This window comes from Calidris pugnax, unplaced genomic scaffold (genome assembly GCF_001431845.1).
Source record: "Calidris pugnax isolate Ruff unplaced genomic scaffold, ASM143184v1 scaffold95, whole genome shotgun sequence".
NCBI classification, from domain to species: domain Eukaryota; kingdom Metazoa; phylum Chordata; class Aves; order Charadriiformes; family Scolopacidae; genus Calidris; species Calidris pugnax.
In genome coordinates, this window is record NW_015090885.1 from 8,802,675 (window position 1) to 8,830,333 (window position 27,659).

General features: G+C 36.8%; 2 protein-coding genes across 11 annotated transcripts in view; one reads left to right on the forward strand and one right to left on the reverse strand.

The window, feature by feature from the left end:
• ARL13B (ADP-ribosylation factor like GTPase 13B) overlaps nt 1-27,659 on the reverse strand; it is a 48,725-nt gene that overhangs the window by 11,881 nt on the left and 9,185 nt on the right. For all 9 annotated transcript variants that reach the window (XR_001412629.1, XM_014947378.1, XM_014947375.1 and 6 more), the window contains 2 exons: nt 26,061-26,310; nt 1,583-1,688 (listed from right to left, as the gene is read on the reverse strand). Coding sequence is in view for 8 of the 9 variants with exons in the window: in XM_014947378.1 (XP_014802864.1) it covers nt 1,583-1,688; nt 26,061-26,310 (356 nt within the window). In the remaining variant the exon portion in view is untranslated. The remainder of the gene's footprint in view (nt 1-1,582; nt 1,689-26,060; nt 26,311-27,659) is intronic.
• On the forward strand, nt 3,839-27,504 carry STX19 (syntaxin 19). Of its 2 annotated transcripts, XM_014947383.1 has the most exons (5): nt 3,839-4,177; nt 5,734-5,804; nt 5,923-6,135; nt 15,339-16,876; nt 27,259-27,504. In XM_014947383.1, the coding sequence occupies exon 4, from the start codon at nt 15,421-15,423 to the stop codon at nt 16,297-16,299; it is 879 nt and encodes a 292-aa protein (XP_014802869.1). In that variant the 5' UTR covers nt 3,839-4,177; nt 5,734-5,804; nt 5,923-6,135; nt 15,339-15,420; the 3' UTR covers nt 16,300-16,876; nt 27,259-27,504. The 2 variants fall into 2 exon arrangements, with proteins under 2 accessions (XP_014802869.1, XP_014802868.1); XM_014947382.1 differs by lacking the exon at nt 5,923-6,135.

Here is a 27,659-nt window from a genome sequence, read left to right on the forward strand (position 1 = left end):
CTTCTAGGTTTGCAAAAGGATTATTGTTACTGTAGTTCAGTTATAAAATATAGAGATTTAGAATTTTAGACTATATAGACATATAAAAAATGATGAATGACATTCGCACTAATATTGTGTGAGACAAATTACTCTTTCCACTTGCTTTAATATTTTGCAGGAAAATTTAAAAGATGCAGAAGAAAACTAATTATAAGAACAAACAAAAGGTTTTTTTAGTCATTGTCTAATTTTATCTAAATCTTGTTTCATAATACCCCTGCTTAAATTCACCCCACAAGTCATCATACTGAAACATGTTGGGACCTTCAATGAGCCTAGTAAAGAAGTTGCCCATTTGAGTACATGAGACTCTGAGCTGCTTTCAGCTAAAATGACTCCAAATAGGTGACCTAGTTTCTTTGCTGATTACACCCAGGATATAAATGGAGTACAAGAACAGCATTTTACTGGAATATGTCATAAATTAAGTAATTCTAAAGTATTGGAAAAATACATTAGAATTGTTCTGGTCTTTTCTTTTTTGCCACAGCAGTCCCTCAGAAAAAAAACTCTGAACTTGCAATTTTTATTTTTATGGTTGCTATATGCATAGTGCAAAATCCACTGACTGAAAAGCCCTCAAAGAGTCATGATTATAGCTAAGCCCTACTATTACCTAACCACCTAGAGAAAACAATTACTATATGTACCACCCTATGACTTTTGCAACTCTCTTTAGGGAATTAAAAGTCTTTTTTAAATTTTAAAATCCAAATACCAGATGAAATCGTTTTACAAAATTGCCTTCTAGTTTTGTTAATAACAGCATAACTCTCATTACCTTTTAAAATGTTTCTTATTGTAATTAGAAAAAGATTATAAAAGTAAAGCCCACAAATAGTTAACTAACAAGCTGGTTGATTAAAACAAATGCTTAAAGTAAACTTCAAGGACTAGTGGTTTGGATAAATTACCTGAAATATTGACCAATATTAAGTAGCCTTCATATAGATTTCTGGGTTTGGCTCCTCCCCCCCCTTCTCCTTTTTAATTTATTTTTTTTTAGCGTGACTGTGAATGCTACAACTGAAATGTAGTTATTTTAGGACAGATATTAACTAGCACTAACAGTGCTCTCTGATGACTACTGTGCTGGGAATTAGATGCACTGGGAATTAGATTAAGTTCTTACTGTTTGCCAGATGGTAGCTCACACTAAATGATGGTTTTAGCTATGAACAGAAATGAGACAATCACATGTGAACAGTGATCCTTCCTGAATGTCAACAAATTCTATTTTCTGCTTCTTTTTTAAAAAGCTGGAATACTAAACTTGTGTTCCAACTGAACAAGATTTAAACCACATCAGTAATTTATTTTTCTTAAATGGTTTCAGAGTGGACTAGCAGGTACACTTTGAGAACCTTACAGAACGTCAAGGTGAACCATAGAGTTGCTTGCAAAACAGACATATGTACAGTACCTTTGCTAAGGTTGCAAGGTTCTAGTTTCAGTTTTACACCATGTGGCACAATCCCTCACCTTATTGCAACCGTTACATATATATATGAGAAAATGAAGCATTTTAAAATATACTTACAATTTGACATAGACACTTGTGTTCATTGACAAGCTTTTCCAGAGATAAGGATTCAATTACATCTGCTTCTGACAGAGCTCCTTCTCTGTCCTGCTTATTTGCCAGCCTAAAGAAAAGATCAAAAGAAACACTTAGCACCCTGATGAGAGAGATTCTCACACCTCCAAAAGCTAAGTTTTTGACAGAACTTGGAAGAAGAGGGAGGAGAAAGTAAAAATAAAACACCTGGTTTCAGTTTTAATTCTTAATTGTTCTTTCTACTTAATAAACATGTTAGTCCATCCACTATATTCAGCAGATACTAGTATTAAATAATTACTAAGCACCCACAGAAAAAAGCACTTACATTTTACAGCTAAGAAGATGGATGTAAAAGACTGCACTGTTTTACGTCTGAAGCTACACAGCACAACCTGATGGAGCCTATGAATCAAAGCTCAGAACTCTGCAACTTCCCCATCCATGTGCATTTCCCACAGAACATTGCTTCATGATCAACCCTTCCACTGCCAGAGAACTTTGATTCAACTCTATGAATAAAATCATAAATATTTGGCTTCCATTAATGCAATGGCAGATGGTTTTGGAACCATCTTCTGACATCTCAAGTCATGGTCAAATGGCTTTTAAGGAATGTTAGGCCAAGGCTTGTACTTTGGATTTATCATACTCCTTGCAGGGAGGGAACAACGGAAGGAATTCACTCCATATTTAGCAGAACTTGTCAGCACCTTAGTTCAATCTAAGACCTTATTCCTTCTCATTTTCCAGAATCACAGTGCTATACCTCAGTTCTTAATTATTTTACTCCCAACAGAGTTTTTAACCTCAAAGAGACATTAAAAGAAAAAGCTATCTTGCATCTACAGCTTAAAAAAAAATTCCTTGTCACCATTAACCTCACAAGTCAGATTCATTATCTAGTCTTTCCTTTCAAGTAAAGTTCACAAAGGAAACCATGGAGACAGCTTCTCAAATATCCATTCTCACTCATTCTTCATCAGTCTTAAGAACTATTGGCTGTCCAAAAGGTTCACATATCAGCTTGGGGATAAAAACCCCTACATCCTACTGATGATCAACTTTTCTGACTTGCCTGCAGAGCTATAAGGAGCACAAGGCTTTTCCCACCCAGCCCCTGCTTTGATAATCCATTCCTATTTCTCAACAAAAAGAAAAACTCTACAGTACTTTGTACTGTATCTGATTTAGTGCAGAAATTCCCTAACTGGTGTTCAATGCATATACAGAAGCTATGACATTTTCCATATGCTTATGATACTCCAGCACTATTCCTTCCCACCAACCAGCTGGGACAAGTATTGTCCTCTCAGTATTTGAGCCAAAGCTAAACCAGCAAAAAACTGAAATTCAAAAGAGCTATGGAAAGTAATTAGAACTGGAAACAATTATCTCCACTTTTTTTTTTTTTTTTTCATTTAACCTATCTTTGTCACAATCTGAAAATCCTACCGCACTGCCCCTTAATCTCAAAAAGCAGTCCTCAGCAGTGCTGTCAATTCCTATCTAGATCTAACTGGAGAAAATATTTCCAAACACACACTTTGTTGCCACAGCCTATTCCTTTCTCACCTCAGGATTAAATAACTGCAATATTTACTGTTATCGGACTGCACATTCTACAAAGCACAGCTGAAGCAGAAGGAAATGTTGGTAAACTGCATAGCTCAGCGTGAGCGTGACACTAATGTTCTATAACTCGCAGTGGCTGCTGATTTTTAACCTCTAATATCTTGAAAGGTGTAAGACTTGTCGTTTTGGTCAATTAGCTACCATTTTCTCCACAGCACTCCTGTTGCAATATTGACTGTATTCTATAAAATACAGCTTAGTTGTTGTATCTGGAAAAGTAGCATATCCAAATAGCTGTCTCCACCTTATGCTCCCCGAGATCTGAAGTGGGATGGCACAGGTTGTACATTTCCTCCTGTACACCCCTGACCCTGCCCCCTGTTTACCCGAAAGGCTTCAGCCTTTAGGTCAAACTTATACATGGAGTTCAAATATTTTGAAGGTACTGATATACTATGATATAGGGTATTATTATGCTGGATTTTTTTTTTCCCCCTTTCAAGTCAATGCATGAATTACTTAGCCTTGCTTCCTTTTTCCTTTGTGCTACAGTGCAGAAGACAGCAACCCCTGCACTTCCCTTTGGGGTCCCTGGGCAGGCAGTGCTCCACCTGCACCTCCCAAGGCCTCTCTCTACCCAGGGAGCTGCTCCCAGACACTTCCTGCTCCTGGGCAGCTCCAGCAGCGACCCGCCTCTCAGCGAGGCTGGGTTTCAAACAGGCAGAACCAGATTCCCCAAGTAGAAAGTAATCAATTTGCCCGTCTACTGCAGTTGGAGAAGTCAGTTTCTCTCTCACACCACCGCTCCTGAAGATGAACCCTTGGACAATTAATTAAGAGCCAGAAGCAGAAGGCACGCAGAAAATACCGCACGGAATGCCGCTCAAGAGACATTACTTAGGCAAATATTTGAAACAATGCTTCTCAGATTATACCGAAGCTTACCCTCAGGAGTTCCTCTGTAAAGGATAAACGAGAGAGCCACCAGCACAAGATTAAAAGGTAAAGGCTTTTCTTTTACTTAATGTTTATAAAGTTGCAAATATCTGAAAAAGGCTGTGTTGCGTGGTCTAGAATGGTAATGTGCCTAAGTGTCAAGGCATACAAATAATGGATGTCTACCCTCCAAAGAATTGGGTATTTCTCTGGGTGAATATAGTCTCAGAGCTCTGCCGCTCATGCACAGGAATATTAGGTTTTCAGGCAAGTTTTATGCATAAAACTTTCTTCTTTAGGGAATACGTCGGAGTTAACTTAAAGGATAGACCTTGATTTTAATTTTCCAAGTCAGTAGAACTTCATATATAGCAATTTTTCATGTTTAAAAACTGTAGGAGGTATATATCAGAATATACTTGAAAGCACAGAAGAGTGTCTGTTGGTTTATCATATTAAGTTTGCTGAGAGAGAAGCTTTCATATATAAAATCATGCTTGGCTTATTTCAATTTCACATAAAGCATATTTGGAACCTTCTTAGTGTAACAAACTTACTTTATACAAGAAATAAAGTAAAGGTAGGCATCAACTGCTTTTATATCAAGCAGGATTTTTTTAAGCAACTAGAGAGCTTTTGAACTTTATTTTAAGAGTCATGGGAAACAATGTGGAAAGGGAGTGTATGTGTGCATTGGCACAACTGACATCTACAGTTCAGTAACAATATTTCTCTTAGAAGCCAGAAGACATACCAGAGAAAAACAAAGTCTGAATGCAAACTATGTGTGCTCCTTGACCTGTTTCTAAAATATAAATTATTGATCAAAGAGGAATAAAAAAAAATAATCAGTATTAAAGTTTACTTCGCAATCCGCAAGATCTGGTGAAAAAAAATCCAGTATAAAAAGGACACATTTGTATCTCAGCTTTCATCAAAAATCCAAGAGGTGTTACAGAAAGGGTTTATTTGAGAAGAGGGTATTTTGTGTGAGGGTATGTGCGTGCATGTGTTTTTGTTTTCTTGTTTTGCAGAGTTGGAAGGGGTTTTTTAAATCACTGTTACTTTTCAACTTACACATTCCTCAACACTTGTGTAAGATTCTCATACAGCAACATAACACTGAAACCTAAATACTGCAGAGGGTACACATTGTAGGGGGAGGGGGGGTAACCTGTAGAAGTGTCTCAGAAGTGCTGCTTTTGGAGTTAAGTTTAATCAGAATCAGTTACACAAACCCATAATTTTGGGTCAAACCTGCATGGTGGCCACGAAAATTAACAAAGAGCAAAGCATCCCTGGAGTCAAAATATTATAGTATCAGAACTATCAACATGATTAAAAGTAACTTAAGGAAAATGTATATTTATGAGAATGGTTTATATAAGATCAAGAATATTAGCCTTTAAGCTACTTCAAGAAGCCATAGCTTTGAGTGACTGAATTAGCATTCTGGGGAAAACGAAGAGAGAACTTTTGAACTTAACAGCAGCCTAACACAAGTGAAAGAACAATGTCATATTCTTCAGTCTACAGTCCATCTTCTATTTAAAAATGCTGTTCTACCTTTTTTTCCCTTCAGAAATTTCATCTCTCATCTATTAACTTTTTTTCTTGGGCAGTCTGGCGGACAGCAATCAGGAGGATGTTTTATCCTAGAGAAGCGAGGCCTCAGCAGATACAGCAAGAAAAGGTTTGTTAGTCTCTTTATGCTGTGCTTATGTTAACATACATGAAAGAAACTCCTGATCTACAAACAGGCAGAAAGACGTCAGTTTGTCAGATTGTTTTGTTTGTTCTTTCCTCTTCAGTTACTGGCAGCTCATTGGCTTTTGGAGGAAGTCACAGAAAACAAAATTCTTGCTATTTTTAACAAACAAGGAGACAGGAGGACCAGCCAACAGTTTCAGGCCTCCCATGGAGGACCTAAGGCACTCTTAAGATTTAGCCCTGAGCCCCTTCTTTCCACGGACTTTACCCGGATTGCTTTAAAAGCTTCTAACTACACGTAAATAATCCAAATGGTGGGTGTTAACAGATCTTAAATTACATTCTTCTTTAGCACTCTAAACCCCTGCTCCTTCTGGATTGTTGACCATTACAAACCAATCAGTAACTTTTTACTGCTTGACACTAGGCTCTTTCTCTACTTGGCTTATTTCATTTCTCTAGTTTGCTTTTCACAGCTTCAGTTCTTATGTAAAACAATCCTTTGACTACTAAGGTAAGCTATAACGATAAATTGCTACAAGATTGTCTGCCTGCAAGCATCAATTAAGAGTTTGCTTTCATGCAGTTGCAGGGAGAAAGGCAAGACATTTCTCTAACGCAGTCTTTTCCCTAAACAGTTCCTCCAGGTCACAATTAAATAAAAGAACAGTAAGAAATAAGATTCTAAACTCATCCTGTTTATAATATCTCTAGGCAACTCAAGAGCAACTTCATTCTCATACTGCCTTTTGAAGTGGTCACAAGAACATCAACAATTAGAACTTGTTTCATTTTGGTTAAGTGGCCTCATTCTTACCTCAGGTCTGAATCATGTTCCTGTTTACCGAAAGCGTATTTCTCTGACACACTGCTCTGCTATCAGTTTAATCATACCTATTGATCAAACAGCCTGTATCCAGAGAGATGTCTGAGCTCACGTCAAGAATATTATGTTCAGCTTCCAGATGTGTAATTCCAAAAGCAATGGCAATAAATGTTATTGCCATATATTTTTGTATGAGATTTTAAAAAATTGTAAATATGAATTTTTTTCTTATACTCTATTTCACCTTGATATATGAATACCTAGGCAAACACTAAGTTATTTAGTCGAAGTTGCCTGTAAGATATGTTTTTAAAAAAATGGCCTGGAAATCCTCACATTCATTACAGGTGGGTTCCAAGGCTGCGATACGTAGCTATACGGACTGACAGAGATGAAACGGGAATGTAAAGTAGGTGGAATATTACAGTAAAAATTTGAGCCTGCAATTCTACTGTCAGGAAGACAAAAATCTTGAAACTGATTTATAGCAATACAAAGTCGTTAACTAGGTCTTCAAGCTATATATTCTTTTAAATGGAAAGAATTTGACCTGTTCTCTATCCTGGTGCAGCCTTTTCTCTTGCTCCTAATTTATTGTCAAATACTGCTTTACAAATACATCAATACCTGGACCTTAATTATGTTATCCTTTGGCAGAGGAGATTATGATTTTCTTTCTGGATTTCTGTGACCTATAGGTGGCCATCATATTTGCACCAGCTAATTAAGTGAAGGTGCTGATTTCCAGTATTATTCTTGCTGGAAATAAACAAAAACTCAGGTACCTACATTTACTTCTCTGTACTGCTCATTTCTGAGGTCTCTTAAAGAGCACTACTGACTGTAAATGTCTGGTTGAATAGGTGAAAAAACACCATGAAAACATTAAATAAGTTCTTCAATTTTGCTTTTAATCAAGGGATACTCCAATTCCCTTACTAATTACAGAGAATAATCTACAGACTAACTGATTTACAGAGTGAGATCATTGTTTTGTCAGTCAGGAGCTGTACGTAGGTGCAGTATGCGTCACTGTAACTGTGACTTATGTCAGTGCAAAAGCATGAACTCACCACCTTCCATTACCCAAAGTATTGGTAGGGAAATGAGAATTGCTGTCTGTAGACATGGAAATAGATACTTTTCTTCAAGCAGCCACACATTCATAACAAAGGTTCCAAAGCTTCAAGGAACAATCTCAAATTTGCTACTGATTCACGGTGCATCTTTGAACCAAGTACTTCATAGAATAGCACAAAACTCCATGTTTTTCTAATTGGAACGTAAAGGAAGTACTGACAGTTGCAAAGATTTCGAAAGAATAAAAGCTTGTAGTATGGATGATTCACAAACTGCTGTATTCTCCCACTCCACTAATGCTAAAGTCTATACCTTGTGTTTTTCCTTTCTCTTCTTTCTCCAGATTCTTTCCTGTACCATGCAACACCACACAATCAACACAAGACAGCCACATCTCCTACAACATGATTGTGGTACAGATTTCTGGCCAAACACCCAAGAATATCTGACTTAAATTTTAACTACAGTCTGTTTTCCCCCTCTACATCTCCCTTGCAGGGCATACTCCAAGCAGCATGATTTGGTTACACTTTTCCAGCAACTTTAGACTCATTCTTACCCATCTTATGAACTCCTTGAATACTCAAGACCAGTTTTATTCCATTCGAATCTCATGTTTTCACCCAGTATCAACATTTCTCCACCTCCCAGGATCTATTTCACACTAATGAGAGCGACTCCCAAGCTACCTTGCTTCAAAAGCACCGTTTATATGCTCCCACAGATTGGTCACTCTGGTTTCACTGGTAGCCTTCTTGGCAGTTAGGGTGGGTAACATTGTCTCAAGGGGACAAGCAAACAGTTTATATTTCCTCAACGTTGGTAGGCAATGCCAGAATCAACGTGCTACGGATTATTTCCCAGAGACAAAGGCTGACAAACGCAAACAGGCTTTGCATGATAGTATTTTTTTAATATTAAGAATAAGATACCCATTAGCACTTAGGTTCCCTGTGCTGAAAATGCTACTGATTTTGCACTACATGTCCTATATACTCTGATACAATTTAGCTACCTTCCACATATAATGACATCTATTTTTAGTCTCATAACCAGGGCAAGTTCTCTGCCTTTGGTATTTTCCTGTTCAACCACTCCCATACTTCCCACAAACAGAAACTTGAACTTAGAACTATTTATAAATATGTTTTTCCAAGGACTTATCATCTTAAGACAGAGATGCTTTAAGAGGATATGTTCATCCAACCACCTTGCTGTGTGATAATCCTTGGTTTAAGCGTGTTTGTTTACAAGGTATTTAAGTTAAAGGAAACGTCTTAAGTTAAAGGAAACTTCTTAAACAAAGGAGAAAATAAACATAACCTGTAGCAAGATTGCTCACTTGAGTTACTTAAGACATATCTTCGGGTAGTAGGGCAAGATTCCAAAACACCATTAAACAAGTTCCTTCTTCTTTTGTAAGAATATATGAGAGACCACAGCCTTTGGAGAAAACTGAAATTTCAACTCAAACTCCTAGTTTTCCTCACAGGCTACTACAAGTATCTTAAACTGTAGGCACTTAAATTGTACATGTCTCACTAATTTTTTGTGGCTAAACTTCAGACAATTAAAACGGTAATCAAGTTCCAAACCAGAGTATGATGCCAAACGTTACTCAGAGCCATTGTGCTCAAAAATAACAGTTATATGGGTTTGTTGGCACCATATAAGAGATATAATGCAACTTCACTGCAGCCTGGAAATTGGTTACAAAAATAATAATAAAAAACTATAAGATTACTTGTACCTTGAAATTCCTTTGGGACTTGTTGCCTGAAAGTGTCCTCTACCCAGTACCATTAATTGACTCATAACTCAGGAACAGGAAAACAAACTGACCCTTATTTTTGTTGCAATCATAAGTGCTACGGATTATTTCCCAGAGACAAAGGCTGACAAACGCAAACAGGCTTTGCATGATAGTATTTTTTTAATATTAAGAATAAGATACCCATTAGCACTTAGGTTCCCTGTGCTGAAAATGCTACTGATTTTGCACTACATGTCCTATATACTCTGATACAATTTAGCTACCTTCCACATATAATGACATCTATTTTTAGTCTCATAACCAGGGCAAGTTCTCTGCCTTTGGTATTTTCCTGTTCAACCACTCCCATACTTCCCACAAACAGAAACTTGAACTTAGAACTATTTATAAATATGTTTTTCCAAGGACTTATCATCTTAAGACAGAGATGCTTTAAGAGGATATGTTCATCCAACCACCTTGCTGTGTGATAATCCTTGGTTTAAGCGTGTTTGTTTACAAGGTATTTAAGTTAAAGGAAACTTCTTAAGTTAAAGGAAACTTCTTAAACAAAGGAGAAAATAAACATAACCTGTAGCAAGATTGCTCACTTGAGTTACTTAAGACATATCTTCGGGTAGTAGGGCAAGATTCCAAAACACCATTAAACAAGTTCCTTCTTCTTTTGTAAGAATATATGAGAGACCACAGCCTTTGGAGAAAACTGAAATTTCAACTCAAACTCCTAGTTTTCCTCACAGGCTACTACAAGTATCTTAAACTGTAGGCACTTAAATTGTACATGTCTCACTAATTTTTTGTGGCTAAACTTCAGACAATTAAAACGGTAATCAAGTTCCAAACCAGAGTATGATGCCAAACGTTACTCAGAGCCATTGTGCTCAAAAATAACAGTTATATGGGTTTGTTGGCACCATATAAGAGAGATATAATGCAACTTCACTGCAGCCTGGAAATTGGTTACAAAAATAATAATAAAAAACTATAAGATTACTTGTACCTTGAAATTCCTTTGGGACTTGTTGCCTGAAAGTGTCCTCTACCCAGTACCATTAATTGACTCATAACTCAGGAACAGGAAAACAAACTGACCCTTATTTTTGTTGCAATCATAAAAAAAAGTAAACAGTAGCTATTTCAGCAGAGGTGAAGAAAGGAGTCTGATGCAGAACACAGGCCATACATCTCAAAGAGCTCTTAAAGACTGAGTTCTGTCCCTTGCTTGTCTGCAAGTCCTCTTCTCCTGGTGGACCACAGTATGTTAAAATGAATGTAAGGCGGCATGCAAATTGCATCAAAGCTCAAGTAAAAACAGAGCCTTTTGTGTCAGGCATTTTAACGAAGGTGCTAGGTAACCAAGAAACAGTGAACAAAACTACGAAAATTAAAATAGACAGGAGGTTTTAGTAAGTCAGGGCGTGGGGAGGAAATAAAACAATTTATCAAAGCCAAAAAAGAAGCCATTAAATCTAATTACATCCAGTAATGGGAGTTCTGTATGATCAACTTACCTACTTCACATACCCATTTATGCCTTTTAACTTTATGCAGTCCAAATCCCATTTTTTGGATGGAGGCTCCCTGTTTACTGGGTCTACTGATAAATTAGATAAGTGGAAGAATATTCTATATGGCTGCCTTGCAATTAAGCAGAAGGACCTTTCAACCTGCCTTTTTTTTTTCCCCTTAAAAAATGGAGAAGATAATATAAAAATTTTCATTTCCATCAAATTAATTATCTTTGAATTTAGAACTTACATTATCATGACAGATTAATAATGGTGGTCCAGTCATCAGGATCTATTATCCCCTTGTCAGTGTGCTGATATAATTGTTATTGTAAAGACTTTCCCAGCCCCATGTCATGAGTTTGACTACAGAGATTCATAACCCTGATGAGCAACACAATAAAGTTACCAGAAGGCAAAGACTCTTGCAATACCCTTAAAACGTATACAGAAGGATGTGAAAATTGTGTTTCTGAAACTGTCTACTATATATAACTATGTATAAAGATGCCAACCAGAATCACCAGTGGATCCACATGACTAAAACACTGCCAGGGGCGGGGAGGGAAGCCTTTTTAGAATACAAGGTATGCCAGAGTGACCAGCAGAAATGCTGCATGGCATTCCTACTTTTTTTCCCCACAAATGGGTATGAAAGCATATCAATAATTCCTGAACTCCAAGTACAACTTAGGTATGGGCCAAAACTGGGCCTGATTCTTTCTCTTATTCCTTTCTTACCCCTGCCACCTCCGCTTCAAATCCATCCTATAGCCCTGTCTGTTCTTTGGCTATGTTTTCAATCTTACATTGCTTCAAAGTGCGAACAGAGAAGGCACAGTGCCACATCAGTTTGACTAAGTTATTGCAGACATATTATTAGAGCAACTCCATTTCTACAGACTGTTTTTTATTAAAGACCAGCTAGCAGCTTGTGAATCTGGCTCCAAACATATGGTTTCAACATCACTAACAATTCAGATAAAAGATGCCATGGCAGCATTTATGACTGAGGAATGACCAGAAACATGGGCAAACCTTACCAGTTCTCTTCAGATTTATATGTATAAAAGCATTTAGAACCATTTCTAAAAACAGTCAATAATTTGAAGCTACTTTTTAAAAAGCTAATGCTTTCCTGCCTACTGATTTGTTTCACATTTACTGCAGTTAGCCTCTTAACTGTTTTAACCCAAATCTTCCAACCTTTGATGAAGAAAAAGTCTGATGAGTATGTGCTAGGCTGTGCTACTTCATTGCTTCACTATCATCTTTTAACATGTTTTTTTGAAAGTAGGGGACACACTAAATCACTGGCATGCTTTCAGTCCACATATTCCCTTTACTGAACTCTAAAAGAATAGGTATATTATCCCTCTATTGACAAAAACTTCAAGGAAATAGATCTTTCATCTCAATCATAAGAACAACAGGACGTGCCCCTATACACATACACAAACACGGAGGAGAACAACAAGGACTCGGTATATGAACAAAGCTTCTTGTGGAACACTCAAGAAGCCAAGCCAAAAATTTCCAAGGTTATCCTTGTCATGAAGGCTTCCTTATTTATTTGAAACCAGCATGCACTTCAGTTGCCAGTATAATCAACCACATTTATTGGCAAACACTTTCAGTGGCAAGTTTTAGAGGCAAGCCTAATAGGATATAAGATAAAAAACTAGGGTTCATTTGCTTACATTCCACTCATTAGTGACACTGATCTTTAAACAAGGAAAAAAAATTTCCATTAACAGCAATTTTCCATTTTCTGCTTACTTCTTGCAAGTTTGATATTTGAGAATACTTCCACATTTGCAATTCTATTGCAAATTCCTTCCCCTCACCCAAGGAATACAACTATTTCATGACCAATACACCCAAAACATTGAAAAGCAGATGTCAATCGTTAATGGATACACACACTGAAGATAAAGCCCAGTACAGTTCTTATGCTCCTGTGTTTAACTTACTTTCAAACCATAGGAGATTAATCATATGAAAAATTCATAACTGCCCTTTTGAGAAATTATACTGTGTTCTGAAGGAATAACTGGATTACTGCATGCATGTTTTAGAGCTTTTCAGTAATTACTTGCATTCTCTTAGATACAAGAAAGTCTTGCCACCTCACATCATAAGCATTAATGGTGCTCTTAGAATTTGCTTTTAATCACAGGCTTGTCAAGCCATGCTAAATTAACATGGGTCAACAGATGTGTTAGGCTATACTAAAACAGATTTTCAGGTCACTTCTCTGAAGCCCCGTTTAGCACTCCTGGTTCCGTTCACATGCCCCAGACTGAACTTTCCCTGCAGCAGTGTCAGTGGTGCCAAGCAGCTCTGAAACATTCCTAAAGAATGTTACCTTGAAGAAATTGCCTGACTTCTGCTGTGGGGAGATACACAGCAAGTTAGGCAATGAAGAGGAATTACTGTAACAAAATTAATACAAGTTGCATTTTCCCCATCCCAAAGTAATGTTTTCCAAGAAATTACTTACAAGCTTGCCTGATCACAAGTCTCAGAACATTACTGTAACTTCTAATGACTGCCAGGCTTTTTGGATTCTCTTGATGTGAATCAACAAACACTAAATTCAGATATTAAGGCATTAAGGGGAAAAATAAAAAGCAGTAAGGGAAATCCACACTAGGGTAGAATATCAACATTCTTTCTCACGATTGATCTCTGTAGCATTTCAGGTTTTGTTGTTCAGCTAATCCCCCTGCAGAGAGCTAGATTTAAATTTGTGGAAGACATGTTTACACAGTTCAACTCCATGACTTACATTACGCAAAAATCTATTTAGGGACTTTAAATATGCATAAGGGAGCAGAGATAGCAAAGTAGTATCATTTGAAGCTGTTCGAATGTAACAAAATCTTCTGCATATTGACAGGCTACTGGATTGATCTTTTGCAGTTGTTATAAATGCATCCTTTTGGATACTATAGATAAATACTGTGCTAATTTATAAAAAAAAATCTTTATAATTCAGGTTTAAGAAGAAATGCACCTCTAAAACACTACTATTTCAGAAGACTGCCCTGAAACTTCTGAAAACAGCAAAAAGATACTACTGTACTGTTTAACATTTATGCTTGAACAGCCCTTTGAAAGACACACGTTTGAGTTAACTAGAAGACCCCGTAAAAATCCCATAATCTTCTAGTCCTGAAAATTCTGCTTTTTACTGAAATTTTTCATTCTTGATCATAATTCAAGGAAAACATTCATTTAGAGTTTAAGGATAATACTTTATTCCCTATAATTAAAAATAGTTGAACTTAGATATTTTCTAAAACATATGCAACAGAAACTTTCTCTAAATTATATCCCCAGCAAAACTTGCACAACAGCTAGGATAGGAAACAGAACTAAATCCACTTGCTATTAAAAAAGAAACAGTACTGAATCGTATCACACTATGGTCTGCAAAGGGCATTTGCACAAGTTTTATGAAGACAGCAAATGACAACGTAAGAATAGGATACAGTAATCCAAAAAAAGGCTTAGAAAATCTTCAAGCTGCAATATTAATGAAATAGATCCACCACTATGAAAACTCAGACATTAAAAAAAAATATATATATTTTTTTGCTACTAAATTATTAGAGTTCTGTTGTTTTGTTTTGCTGTAGAGTTAGATGCATCAGTTACTATCAGTTTAACTCCCCAGGGCAATGGAAGGCAAGGAAAATGGAGAAAGGTTTTTCAGTGTGGCCAAAGTAAAAGCCTAAAGTAACTTATTCATGCCAGAACTCTGATTCATGAGATAGTCTGTCTCAATCTCAAAAGCTGAAGTGTGTGTTTCCTACTGACAGTCCAGAAATAGAACAGGAGGTTCACTTCTATTACCAAAAAGATTTAAGAGTTGATTAGTTTGCATCAAATAAGGAATTACCATAAAATAAGAATTTAAGTAACTCCTTTCTTCTTCCCCAAGAGTGCTCTCCACATGCCACACTCCTCATTGTTCTAAGTTCCGGACCATACACCACAAATCTAACACAAAAATGGGCTTGGGCTACAAATCACCGTATGTGGAAGAAACACTATAGTGAAGAAGCTGAGGGAAGACAGTTAACTGTACCCATCTAAAGATAAATTAAAAACTTAAGGTTATGATTAAGTCTTACATAAACTGGATTAAATGGTGGAGTACACTGGCACCACCTATCTTGTACATTTGTTCAGAATGCCTACCACTTCCAATTCTTTGCTACCTTTACTTCCGTGCAGAGGGAAGTAGCTCTGATTTCCAAAACTAGATTTCATGCATACATATAACTGCTAACGTTGATTGTTGTAACACTTTGATTACAGTGAGACACAATATTGGAGTTAACTCTCTGTGTTGCAAGAGGGGAAAAAAAACCTGGAAAAAAAGACCCTGAACATAAAAACCATGAGAGACCGCCTCCAAGAGCTTAAACTGAGAGCCAAGGAACTACAGACAGCTGGAGAAAACAACGGTGCAACTGTACAAGAGGAGGAGCCGGAGGAGTTTGAACAGCAGGCCATTATTTACGAAAAAGAGCCCATAACTGAAAGACACTTGCATGAAATCCAGAAGCTTCAGAATGAAATTAATAATTTGGTGGAGGAAGTTCATAAATTCAGTCAACAACAAAAAAGCCTACTATCTTCAATGAGACGATTCAGTGTTCTGAAAAAGGAATCTAACATAGCAAGAGAAATAAAAATTCAAGCAGAGCACATACGAAAATGTTTGGATGAACTGTCAAAAACAGTGAAAAAAGCTGAAAATGAACACGGGCCAACATGTGCCACAGTAAGAATTCTAGCTTCCCAGCACGCTTTCTTATCCCACCGTTACCTAAATGCTATGCTCTCATACAACGACGCTATAAATGCTAAGCAGGAGAAATGCAGAAGATTTATTGTCCATCAGCTTGAAGTAGCTGGTAAAGAGGTATCCGAGGAAGAAGTCAATGACATGCTCCAACAAGGGAAGTGGGAGATTTTCAATGAAAATCTACTCACTGAAGTCAAAATTACCAAAGCTCAGCTTTCGGAGATTGAACAGAGACACAAAGAACTAGTCAATCTGGAGAACCAGATCAAAGACTTACAGGAACTTTTTATCCAGATATCAGTTCTGGTGGAGCAGCAAGGGGAGATGATCAACAACATTGAAATCTGTATGAACAACACTCAAGAATACACTCAAGTATCCAAAGAAAAATTTGGGCTTGCAGTCAAGTATCGAAAAAGAAACCCTTGCAAAGCAGTATGCTGCTGGTGTTGTCCATGCTGCAAGTGACAAAAAAATAAACTATTTGAAATACCAATGGTTCCTACTTAGTAAACTGATCTTGTAGATCAGTCTCAGGATCCCTCAATTGCTTCATTTTTCTTCCCATTTTCCCTACCACAGAGCTCTCAGGAAAAACTGCATCTGTTTTTCCAAACAGAGTTAGAAGAATGCAAAAGAATTTTATCGTTTTCACAGAAATACATGAACTAGGGGAAAGGATCAAAGGACACAAGTGACACTTTTTTGTACTTTGACTCTAACACAATGTGCCAACATGCTATCTGCGGTTTTGAGAAGCATTGAAAATATTGTTAATCTCAAAGACAGGCTTCATAAGAATGGTTGAGTTACCTTTTATAAAATACTAATTAGTATCTTTAATTGCCTTGTGGTTTTTAGCACTCATATTTACTTGGTTCAAATTCCAAGGGTTTTTTTTTTCCCAGGAATCTGAAATTCTACAAGAAGAATCTACACATACAGCAGACACCATTAGTTACAATCCAGAACATGATGCCTAAACCAAACAAGAAGTCAGAAAACAGTTATCAGGAGTGTTTCAATACTACCTCTATAGGAAAAGGTACTTACAAGCTTGCTTACTGACTTAACACCATGAAATAATGCTCATGTTATAGTAGGGCAGTGTGCACTATCTTATGCAATGCAAAACAGACATTGGGTTATTATATATATATAGTGTGTGTATATATATATGTATATTTATTATATAATAGGTGTTGAGCTGATATTTTCTGAACACATTAAATATTGCTCATAGCAGAAGACCACATCGCCAAACCTACAGAGACATTTGTTAGCAGCCTGCTGAGAAGCCAAGCATTAATAAACTGACATAAAGATGTTTACTTTATTCAGCTACATAGGCAGACCCCCTACCAGGTTAGGATAGGGCAATATGACACTTTATTACACAGTGGTAAGACACATTCTTACTGCTGCCTAGCCTATCTAAATATGCAGTTCCTTCTGCAGTCTCACTTTCACTAGTACAAAAATGAAGGAAAAAAAAATTAAACTCCATGCTTATAAACATAATCTAGAACCAGAGAACAGTTTAGGCTGGAAGGAACTTCTGGGGGACATCCAGAGCAATCTCTTGCTCAAATCAATACAGGAAATTCCCTGGTTGCAGATCTTGTCCACCCCTTCTCATCCTACCACCATGCCTCTGAGAAAAGCCTTTTTCTGTTATCTTCACATCTTACTAGTAGGCAGCAGGAAGATCTCTTCCTTAGCTTCTTCATCTTAAATCTGAATAAACGCAGCTCTCTGATTCTCCTCATACATTACACGCTCCAATACCAGAGCAGCACGGATTCACTACCATATAATCAACATTTGTCTTCACAGTCTTCTTGTAGCGGGAAGTCCAGAACCGGACACGGTATAGGACATGCATTTATTTACACTACTACAGGAGTGGCCAGAAGAACTAGTTGAGGGCTTCCAGAACTCTAAACGGCTCCATGAAATTCTGCTAATTGTACAATTATGTACAATCTCCTCATGTAGATAAGCCAGGAATTAGTAAATAAGAATACCTTCCCTGAGTACCTAAAACAGAGCAGCTAGCCATTGACTCAATCTGTCCCTGAAGATAACTTAGACATTCTTCATGAAACAGCTGAATTGGCACAACAGGAGGTATAACACTGCTTTATTTTGCAGCTGTAATTATTTCTGCAGTGAAGAGAAGGTTGCAGACGGAGGGTGCTTTTGCTTTCCATAGCCCCAATGGTTGGTTGCTGCCCTCTACCCAACCCCTTTTGGAACTGAATGAGAAATAATGCTCTAATGGAATTTAACAGAAAATAATAATGCAAATCAAAAAGCTATTTCCAAAAGGAAAAGAAAAAGCCCCCAAACTAAACACCAAACCAGGAACATATTTCTGAACTACTTTATGCTGTGTAAAGACACAATCAATACCACTATATCTGGATACAGTCAGAGAAGTCGGAGCAAATTGCACTGCAATTTTGCAAGACATTAAGTGAGCTAGATGTCTTTGATTTTTTTTCCACTAGACGCAATTAGTCTACTATCGAAAGGGACTACCAAATTATTTTCACATTGTGATATTTATAAATAGTTGGGTACTCTTCATCCTGAAATTAAGTGTTAACAGGGTACAATCAGAGGTCTGAACCTTAAAGTGAAAAAGATTGTTTACACAGCAGCAACAAAAAATAAAATTAGATAACGACACCACTGATACTATTCCATTAAATAATCTCCCTTAACTGTTACATATATGGAAGCTACCTTTACATTCCAAGGGCAGAGTAGAAACTAGCTAACAGGCAATACAGAGAAAAAAGTTGCTATGGCCAACATGTTCTTTCATATATATATGTGGGCGTGTATGTATACAAAAGTATAATACACACAGAAATATGCACAACACAGAAACACCACCCTATCTTCTGTTCCTGTTCTTACTTTTAGGAAAAAAACAAAGGTAAATAACAGATAGACCCTTCCTCCTCTCCTGGGCCTTAAAAAGAAAGGCATTCAGTCTGTGCAGGATTATTGCAGCCAACATTGACAGAAGACCAAAAAAAAAAAACCACAACAAACACCAGCCGTTTACAAAGCATCCTCCATGCAGGAGTGTTCACAGAAGCATCCTTATCCGAGAGAGAAATGTGTTCCCCTGCTAGCCCTTCCTTTTCGCACAACATATATGTTTCTTTGAAGTAAACATGGTCTTGTTAAACAGCAGCTGTACTTTAAATCCTGGAAGAAAACTAGAGTTTCACTAATACTCAGGAAGACAACTGCCTAGCCATACACAAGTAAATAATCCAGGTAGTTTTCAGTTGTATATTGGTTAGAAAAGGGCATAGCAGAAACATAAATAACACACTGCAGAAGAACTGAGCAGAAAGAAAACCAGAAAGACTTGTGGAAAGCTTTTTCTGAATATGAGGTGCTATTAAAGTAATTAGTATTACCTACAACTTAGTTTGACATCGTGAAAATATGATATTGAGCATTCAAAATGATTAACATAGAAATTTTGCAGCAATCATTGAAATAACTTTCCAGTGTTTTTTTAAGTTACATAGTTATGCGGAAGAGCAAACAAATTAAATCAGAACTGCTAGTGTTCTAATAACAAATATGAAATAACAATAGCTATAATCACTCATCACCAAAATTAAGGTAGAAAGTAGCTCTCTACCAAAAAAATATATATAAATACCTGCCCAGCAATCTCTCTGGTATAAAAATATCAGCCATAGCACACGGACTTATATTTCCTCTTGCATGTGTTTCATGTCAAAGTAAAAAAAAAAAACAACAACAAAACAAACAAACAAAAAAACCAAATCCCAAAATAACACCAAACAAAACAGTACTCGGCTACATAATATGAGGCCTAACTGTTCCTGCTTGGAGAAAAGGAGAAGGAAGGAGGCTTGGAGGAAGGAGAAAAAAAAATTAAAAGAGAATTTAAACTTGCATAGAATTGACCCATGAACGTTAAAACTGCAAGAACTCTTACTTTCTACAACTCAGTTTCCCCACACATAACAGACTGATTAACTGCTTAAGCTCTTGAATGTTAAACAAGGCCTACACGAGCAAAGCATACATAAATTAAGTAGTAACACAGTAGAACAGTAAAAAAAAAAGCCAAATATAAAGTTTAACGTCTTCAAGTAATTTGTACTAAAAGGCAATAACAGCCAATAGCACCAGCACTTTAGGAAAACTGTCTTAAAATGATACGGTGATACCTCCATGGGCAGTGATAGATAAGATGTCACTTCAATTTCAAGCAAGTATCAAGCTGAACAGTATCAGAACTCTTATATCCATATATTACTGTAATATAGCATCTTGTACTAACCCTATGTCCACATTGAACAATTCAGCCTGTTCTTTTTCCTGGCCTCCATTTCTCCCTAAATAGTGCTAAGGCTCACTACCCGTTCCTTTATCGGGGAGGATAAGGAGCAAGAGTTGTCTTCCCCTTTACTTTTCTTCTCTCAACAGTGTCTCTTCTTACCCTCAGCAAAAAGCAGATTTGTCACATCCATAGGCATACTATGGAATTAGGGTATACCATAATACAATAGCTTGGGGTGGAAGGAAAGATGCCAAAAGGAAGAGTGAGTCAGTGACTCCAACTCTACTTTGCTCTGTAATGAAGACTGCACCTCAAACTTCAGTAATGGATCTTGTTCTCCATTTTGAAATAAGACCTATCTACTCATAATTCACAGCAGTATCTTGCTAGCACTACTCACAGTATAAAGTTGATTACAAACAAAAGACATCTAAGAAGACATGCAGTGACGTAAATTGACATGACTTCCCACTGCTTTTCAGAAAGGACTGTTGTTTGTTTTGGGCAGATGTAAAACAAAATAGGAAAAAATATTCTGGGAAACGTTCTGTTATTCAAAGAAATAATAGAAATAGCATATTTACTGGGAAAAGATAGTATATAAAGAAACCCCAGATTTTTAAGGAAAAAAGTTCCTTTTTCCAGAATAAAACACATGCATTTTGAAAAATAACCCACTCTTCTACTGGAAAGATTTTTAAGTATTTGTTATGGACATAATTTTCCACATACTTCATGAAAGAACTGAGGGTCTCATTTGCACACTTCCCTATACACTAGGATTAAAACACTTACTGTACACATCACAGTCCCAGCTGGACAACATAGCCCAGCCTCTCCTCCCCACCTTCTTCCAAATACACACATTAACCTAGTTGCGCACTTGGGTGATAAATAATAACTACACTGTCTTTGGGGACAGTCCCAGAAAGCAAGCTCCGGCCCTTGGATTAAGTGGTACGGACCGGCACCCATGTACGCTGTTTGGAGTGAAGAGCTTTTGGAGATCCCCTTCTGGATAAGACTGGTCACATCCACGCTACAGCACCTGACCCCAATCTCTTGTTGGGCTGCGTGTGACATCCCTCTGGTCTTAGGACTTAAAAATAAAATAATTTTATATATGTAATTTAGCATGTCCAAAATCACACTCAGTGCAATGAAAGAATTGTTCATTCTGATGTGATACACCTAAAGTTTGGGGACATTGCATGAGGGCATGTAGCGCGCAAGACCTGCTGATGCAGTGTTAAAGTAGGATGAGTAGGAGCTGAAGCTGGTGTGGTCTACATTCCAACTATCTGACCAAACTACAGTGTTATACAGACATGTCCTCCCTGGAAGAGGGAGGACATGAAACCGTTTGTCTCCAAGAAGAAGTAAGTGACCCAGCAACCAAACACACAGCATGGCTCATTGTGGTGTCAGCACCCAAGGAACAAAAAAAAAAAAATAGGGTGGTGGGAGAGGGAAGGGAGTAAATGACTAAATCTCTCAATGTAAACAAACCACATAATTACTGTGCTGTTCAAAAAGGAAAAAAAAAAAAAAGTTTGTCTATTTCTATTAATGACTGTATGTCAAAGACTGCCAATCCTTTCCGGGTGAACATTAAGTGCATCACTGTTGAAGTTTGTTCCTATTCTTGGTTTTTTGTGTGTCAGGGGTTTTTTGTGTTTGGTAGGGCTTTTGGTTTTTTGTGTTTCTTTTTGAGTTTTGTGTTTGTAGGCGTTTTGGTTCTTTTTTAGTTTTTTTTCCATAGTGGAGTAGTGGACAAACCTGCATCATGTAACAGCAAACAGCTGGAGAATACTTTTATTTAAATGTTACTCATAAACAACAGTGTCTTTTCATAGGAAGAAACATACCATTATCTAAATTAGGATATGTTATTTTCTTTTTCAAATCTTTAAAGATAAAAAGGAGATATATTTAGATAAAGGAACTTCATGATTCAGCATATATTTTACCCATTACATCACAACAAAATTTGCTTACCTGAGTAAAAAAAAGTTTTTTCACCCCACTACTTTTTTTAGACCACTTTTGCAAGGACAGTTAGCTCCTACAATAACCATACCACTGATCTATATCAAATTCACATGGGTAGAAGAGAGACCAAAACTAGTTTTAATTTATTCACTTTACCTATTCTCAAAGGCAACAGACAGCTGAGTACTTCGCTTGTTGCACCACAACCAGACACAGCATGAGCTTACCCAGCCAGAGAAGAGATGCTGAATAGAGGAAGGGAAGAGAAGGAGAGAGAGAGTAAAACTTCAGGAACTAGTGAGAGAGGTCAGAGTAAGAAAAGGTGAGCATATTAGGGAATGTGTTTATTCATTAGTACAGAGTTATGCAAATTGTATTTTATTTCCTCTTGGAATTATTATCGAACAACAATTTTCTAAAAAGCATTCAAGAACAGCACTCTTCTTAATCCAAACCCTAACATTCTGGACACAAGAAATTCTACAAGTAAAACAGGATTAAAGTTCTAGTAAATGTTAATTTACCTAACAAGGAATGCAATTTCTGTTTCAAGATTTTCTTTTATATATGCTGAGGTAGTCCATGGTATAAAGGCAGATTAAGAAAACTCTGACAGATCAGAATTCTTGTCCAGAGGCAAATTCCTGCCTCCTTACCATTGCTAACACTCTAGTATCACTCCTTTTCAAGTTTTATTAACTAATAACAAAAATATTACAAAGGACAGCCACAAATATGAATATGACAACCTAACTGGAATATTCCTTTACAAATACACAAATTAAAATTGTCTGATGAGCAATGGTTTATTTCAAAGTCCATCTTTTTCCACAGTCCAACTGGCAAAATTAGTTTTGTCCAGATAGATGATAGCTCATAAATGAAATGAAAAAGGTAATTCTGTCTGTCTGATTATTACCTACCAGAAGTACACAAAAAAAAAAGGAAAAAAAAAGACATATTGAGCAGGTTATTTCAAAGACAAGCAGATGCTAGGGACACACAGTGATACACCTGATAAGGCATATACAGCAACTTCTGCTGCTGCCTTCAAAATCCAGAATGGATTAACATCCAATCCTACAGCATACTTACATATACTTCATTGTACAAGATACTACATACGTATCACAAATTAGGGTAAGTAACAGACTAAAATTCAGTGCTGACTATCGAAATTTTGGTACATTGGTTCAATCTATGCTTAAAAAGAAACATGAATATCCAATATAAACATTTTAATTATTTCATTCTGATCCAGTCACCAATACCTCTTTCATCATTCTTCAGCACACACACACTTTGAAGTTATAGCTCACTCCTTTTCATTCCTTTAGAGTTTAGGTTCTTTTATTAGTTTTTTAGATGATAATTAGTACTTATTAAAATATTAATGAATTAGTGCTTTGTATTTAAGCATACAAGCAACACAGCAGATAAATCTGTGCTCCTACAGACAGCAGAAAATAAGAAAATTACATCTGTTTTTCTGCTTCTCCTTGTTTATTTCATGTGCTGGAGGAAAGCAGTAGTCCAGACCAAAGACAAATTTGTGGAGCATGGAAGTGACAGAGAAGAAGTCTCTCTCTTCTGGCATGAAATTATAAGAATATTCTATGGAAAGAGACATAGATTGTGCTCTGCACTGCAAGAGCATGGGAGAGAAGGGAATTACTTAAAATAAAATTCAACTTTCCTGGATTTGATACTCAGAGGTCAATGTATTGTTTTCAGTAAATACTGGCCTCACACATACACGCACAGATTAAAATGTACTAATTAGAAACTTCACAAGACATTAGAGAACTTATTGCTATGTGGAAACCAAATATTTCATTATTAAAAAAAATCCAAACAAACCGAAAAAAACCCAACACCAGAAGCTGAACATTCTTAGAAGAATGAAATATTAAAAAAGGCTAACTTTCATCACAAATTTGGAAATCTGCTGTTTCCTTTATTCTCCTCTTGATACATTTTCATTATTCAGTTTTAGGGATTTAAGGGGAAAAAAATTATGCCACAAAACTGTTGCTTGGCAAGTACGAGTGAGGGGGGTTTGCATCTCCAATCAAAGGCATCGTCAGGGAAAGGAAGGTGCATGGGATCAGTTTAATCTCATTTGCTAAGCACTCTATTTCCATACCACAAACACTGCTGCCTACTGACCAAGCCCTCCTACTTCACAACATAAGAAATACTTCAAACACTGAAACAAGTTCAAAGGTTTATGTAATTTAAACATGCCAAAAGTAGCAGAGCTATGCCATGAACAGAGACACCAAACAGAAAGCAAAGACAATACAGGAAAGAGTTTGTAACTCAAGATGCAGGCTCATATAGGGAGGATAAAATGAAGAACTACTGGGCACTTCCACAGAACTGGGACACTGCAAGAGCAAATTCTGTTCAAAGGCTCAAGGTTCAATCAATTAGACAACAATAACATCAACAAACTTAGTTTAGTCATCATTAGACTCAGTCAATACACTCTACCTTCTGATTAGCTAATAACATGGATTGAAAAGCAAGATCAAGTCCCAGAAAAGTGAGGGCTTTCTGCAGGTACAGCCAAATAAACTCTATTATGGGATCAGAGCATAAAGATTTCTATGAAAAGCAAAAAATCTAAAACTATTCATTTAGAAACACTGCACACTTGTCATCTCTCACAGTTGTGTTTTCAGAACAGATTTGAGTTAAAGTAGCTGCATTAAGTTGGTTTTATTGCCTTCCCTGTACTAATAACGTTCAGACAGCAATGGAAGTTAAAATCCATTTTTCAACATATACACTATTATTTTGCTGCACTACACTCCACTTGATCAAAACAGATTAGCCAGTTTCCCCTTCCAACCACCAGATCATCACTACTTCTTAAAAGAGGCCTCTCCTCTTAGCTTTACAGATCCGTTCTATCACAGGAATGTTGTGCAATTAATGCATTATGGAGGTCTTATGCACACCAGACAAAGTTATTGTCCTGATAAACCATTTTTAACTTTCATAGTTTATCTTGTAACTTCAAAAGGGTATTTGTCCTCAAAGACCTCTTGTGCAGCTGAATTTAATAAATGTTATTTCCAATATTCTACAAAACCTAGTTTTGAAGATGAAAAGTCTGTGAATCTATCCATTCTGTGAAAGAATGTCTCTAGACTTTTTGAAAGTTAAACTTTGTTTTTTGCATTAAAACACATGCACCAAAACAAAAGCATATGCCAAATACTATTAAAGCAAGCCTTCTTTAATGAATTTTTGCTGATCATGTATCAGCAGCACCACCATGTGTTAAGTGAACAAGATATTTATTGCTGATTACTGGTATTGTAGAATATAATGAACCATTTACAATTTAAGTCATTTATGTAGGTCCAAATAGTAACCATAATTTTACACCATGTTGCCATGCCAAACTTGCAAAGCCTTTAACCTATCGTACCATTTCAAGGATCATAAGAATTTTTAAGAGTTAAAAGAGAAAACCCAACTTATTATTTTTCCACTGCTAATGACAGGAGAAGGAAAGGGAAAGGGAAGGGAAATAAATATCCCTGAGAAGGACTAAATGCAGATGCAGTGAAAGGATTCAGTATATCACCATGTACTCAAGAGGGAAAGAAGGAAAGAATTAAAAAAGAAAGGAAATAAACAAGAAAGAAAGAAAGAATAGCCTTTGTTGACTAGTCTGATAGTAAGATCAGCATAAATAAATACTTCAGAAATACTGTACAACCAATTGAGATATTTCTTGGTGCTAAAGTTATAGTAGTGTTAACATACTTTACATTTCTGTTTATACCATACATAAGTACTTCTTTAGAAGGCATACCGAAGGGCAAAATTTACAAAAGTACAGATTATTAGGAGAATATTTATGAACATTACTTACACTAGCACAGGTTTTCCTGATATCTTAGGGCTGTTTAAAACTTCTATCATGGTTTGCTTTGTTTCTTCCATTCTTGCAATGTCACTGGAATCCACAACAAATATTACACCGTAGGACTCAGCATAGTAATTTCTCCAGATATTTCGAATTCGTTTTCCACCTCCTAAATCAAAGATGGTGACTTCAAAGCGTCCCTGTTTAAGGTCAATCTTGGAAAACCCAACTGTTGGAGCCACATCTTCAGGAGACTCTGTCAAAGTTCAAAGAAAGCCTTCAGTAAAGGGTGTCTTTAGTTATTTAAGGAGGATTTTACATTGTGATTTGTGAAGCAAAATTCATATCTTAACAGGGAGGGTTTACTCCATGTTGTTAAGTGACACCATATTGCTAACCACATATTTTTTACATTAAGATTTTCCCTCTCCTCAGGTAATTTCAAATTAGCATACTAGTCTCTCAACCAGTTGCTTTACATTAAATCAGATAGCAGCACCAAGTGGGAATGAAAAAAAAACCCTGAAAAAAATATTAACATTTGCATTTTTTACTCTTAACAGTTAAATTGCAGTGGTGTTCAGTGTACTGCAGTTTTTACTTTTCCCCTCACCACCACTGCTCCCATCTGAACAGTTATACAGCATTTGTATGGTGTTAATCCAAGTTTGAGAAGGAAACCAAACAAAACAGTTAATGTATTAAGACCTGAGAAACCTTGTGTTCTGCCAAACTTACTCTTTATCCCTCATGGTTGCCAAAACAGCTTTGAAAGTTCAAACCAAGGGCTGAGATGAAGTGACTGAAATCATGTTCTTCTGAGATATAAACTACTTGATTCCCTTTATTCAATATCAGATTTTGGTCTTCGTTTGTTGGTTTTTATTTTCTGTCTTTTAGTTTTCCATTCAATATGCCAAAACACTACATATATATATTTAATGCTGTTGCTTGCTATCTCCCTTTCTGGAGGGCAAAGACAGCCTGTACTTGCCTCACACCAGTAAGCTCTCTCTGCAGGGGTGAGTTCATCGGGTCTCTTCAACTCTTTTATGTAACTTGGTAGCACAAAGCAGAAGAAACAGATGTGAAATTCAGCTTGTTGAAAGGAAGAAATCAAAGCATGGCCAAAAGCACCGATCTCTGAAGAACAGTGCAGAAGCTAAATCATGACCAGCCTTCTGTTACCATGTTCCTTTTTTAGAGAGAATCCTTTACACGCAGCTGAGATGGGGATTCAGAAAAGACCCTTGGCCAGAACAGTGTAAGCCAAGACTCCAGTAAGAGAGCGTCCAGGAGCCCCACTTGTGAAAAACTACAGCTTCAAAACTCAGACGGCTTTACTTCGAAGAAGGTTTTGCACTGTGAGCTGTAAGTATATGCTCTTACAAGACAGAACAGTATGAACATGAGGGCTGGTTAAAAATTTAAGTTATTGATGGCGTTGAATATAAAGGGATATTGCTGAAACATCTGCTCCTATTGTACGGTGAGGTCTCAAATAATAAACCATCTTCAACCTAAAAACAGGGTCTGACATAAACTGCAGATTCATTTTGGCAAATATGACTTTGATGACCACACTGATTTGCCCAAGTTTAAGAG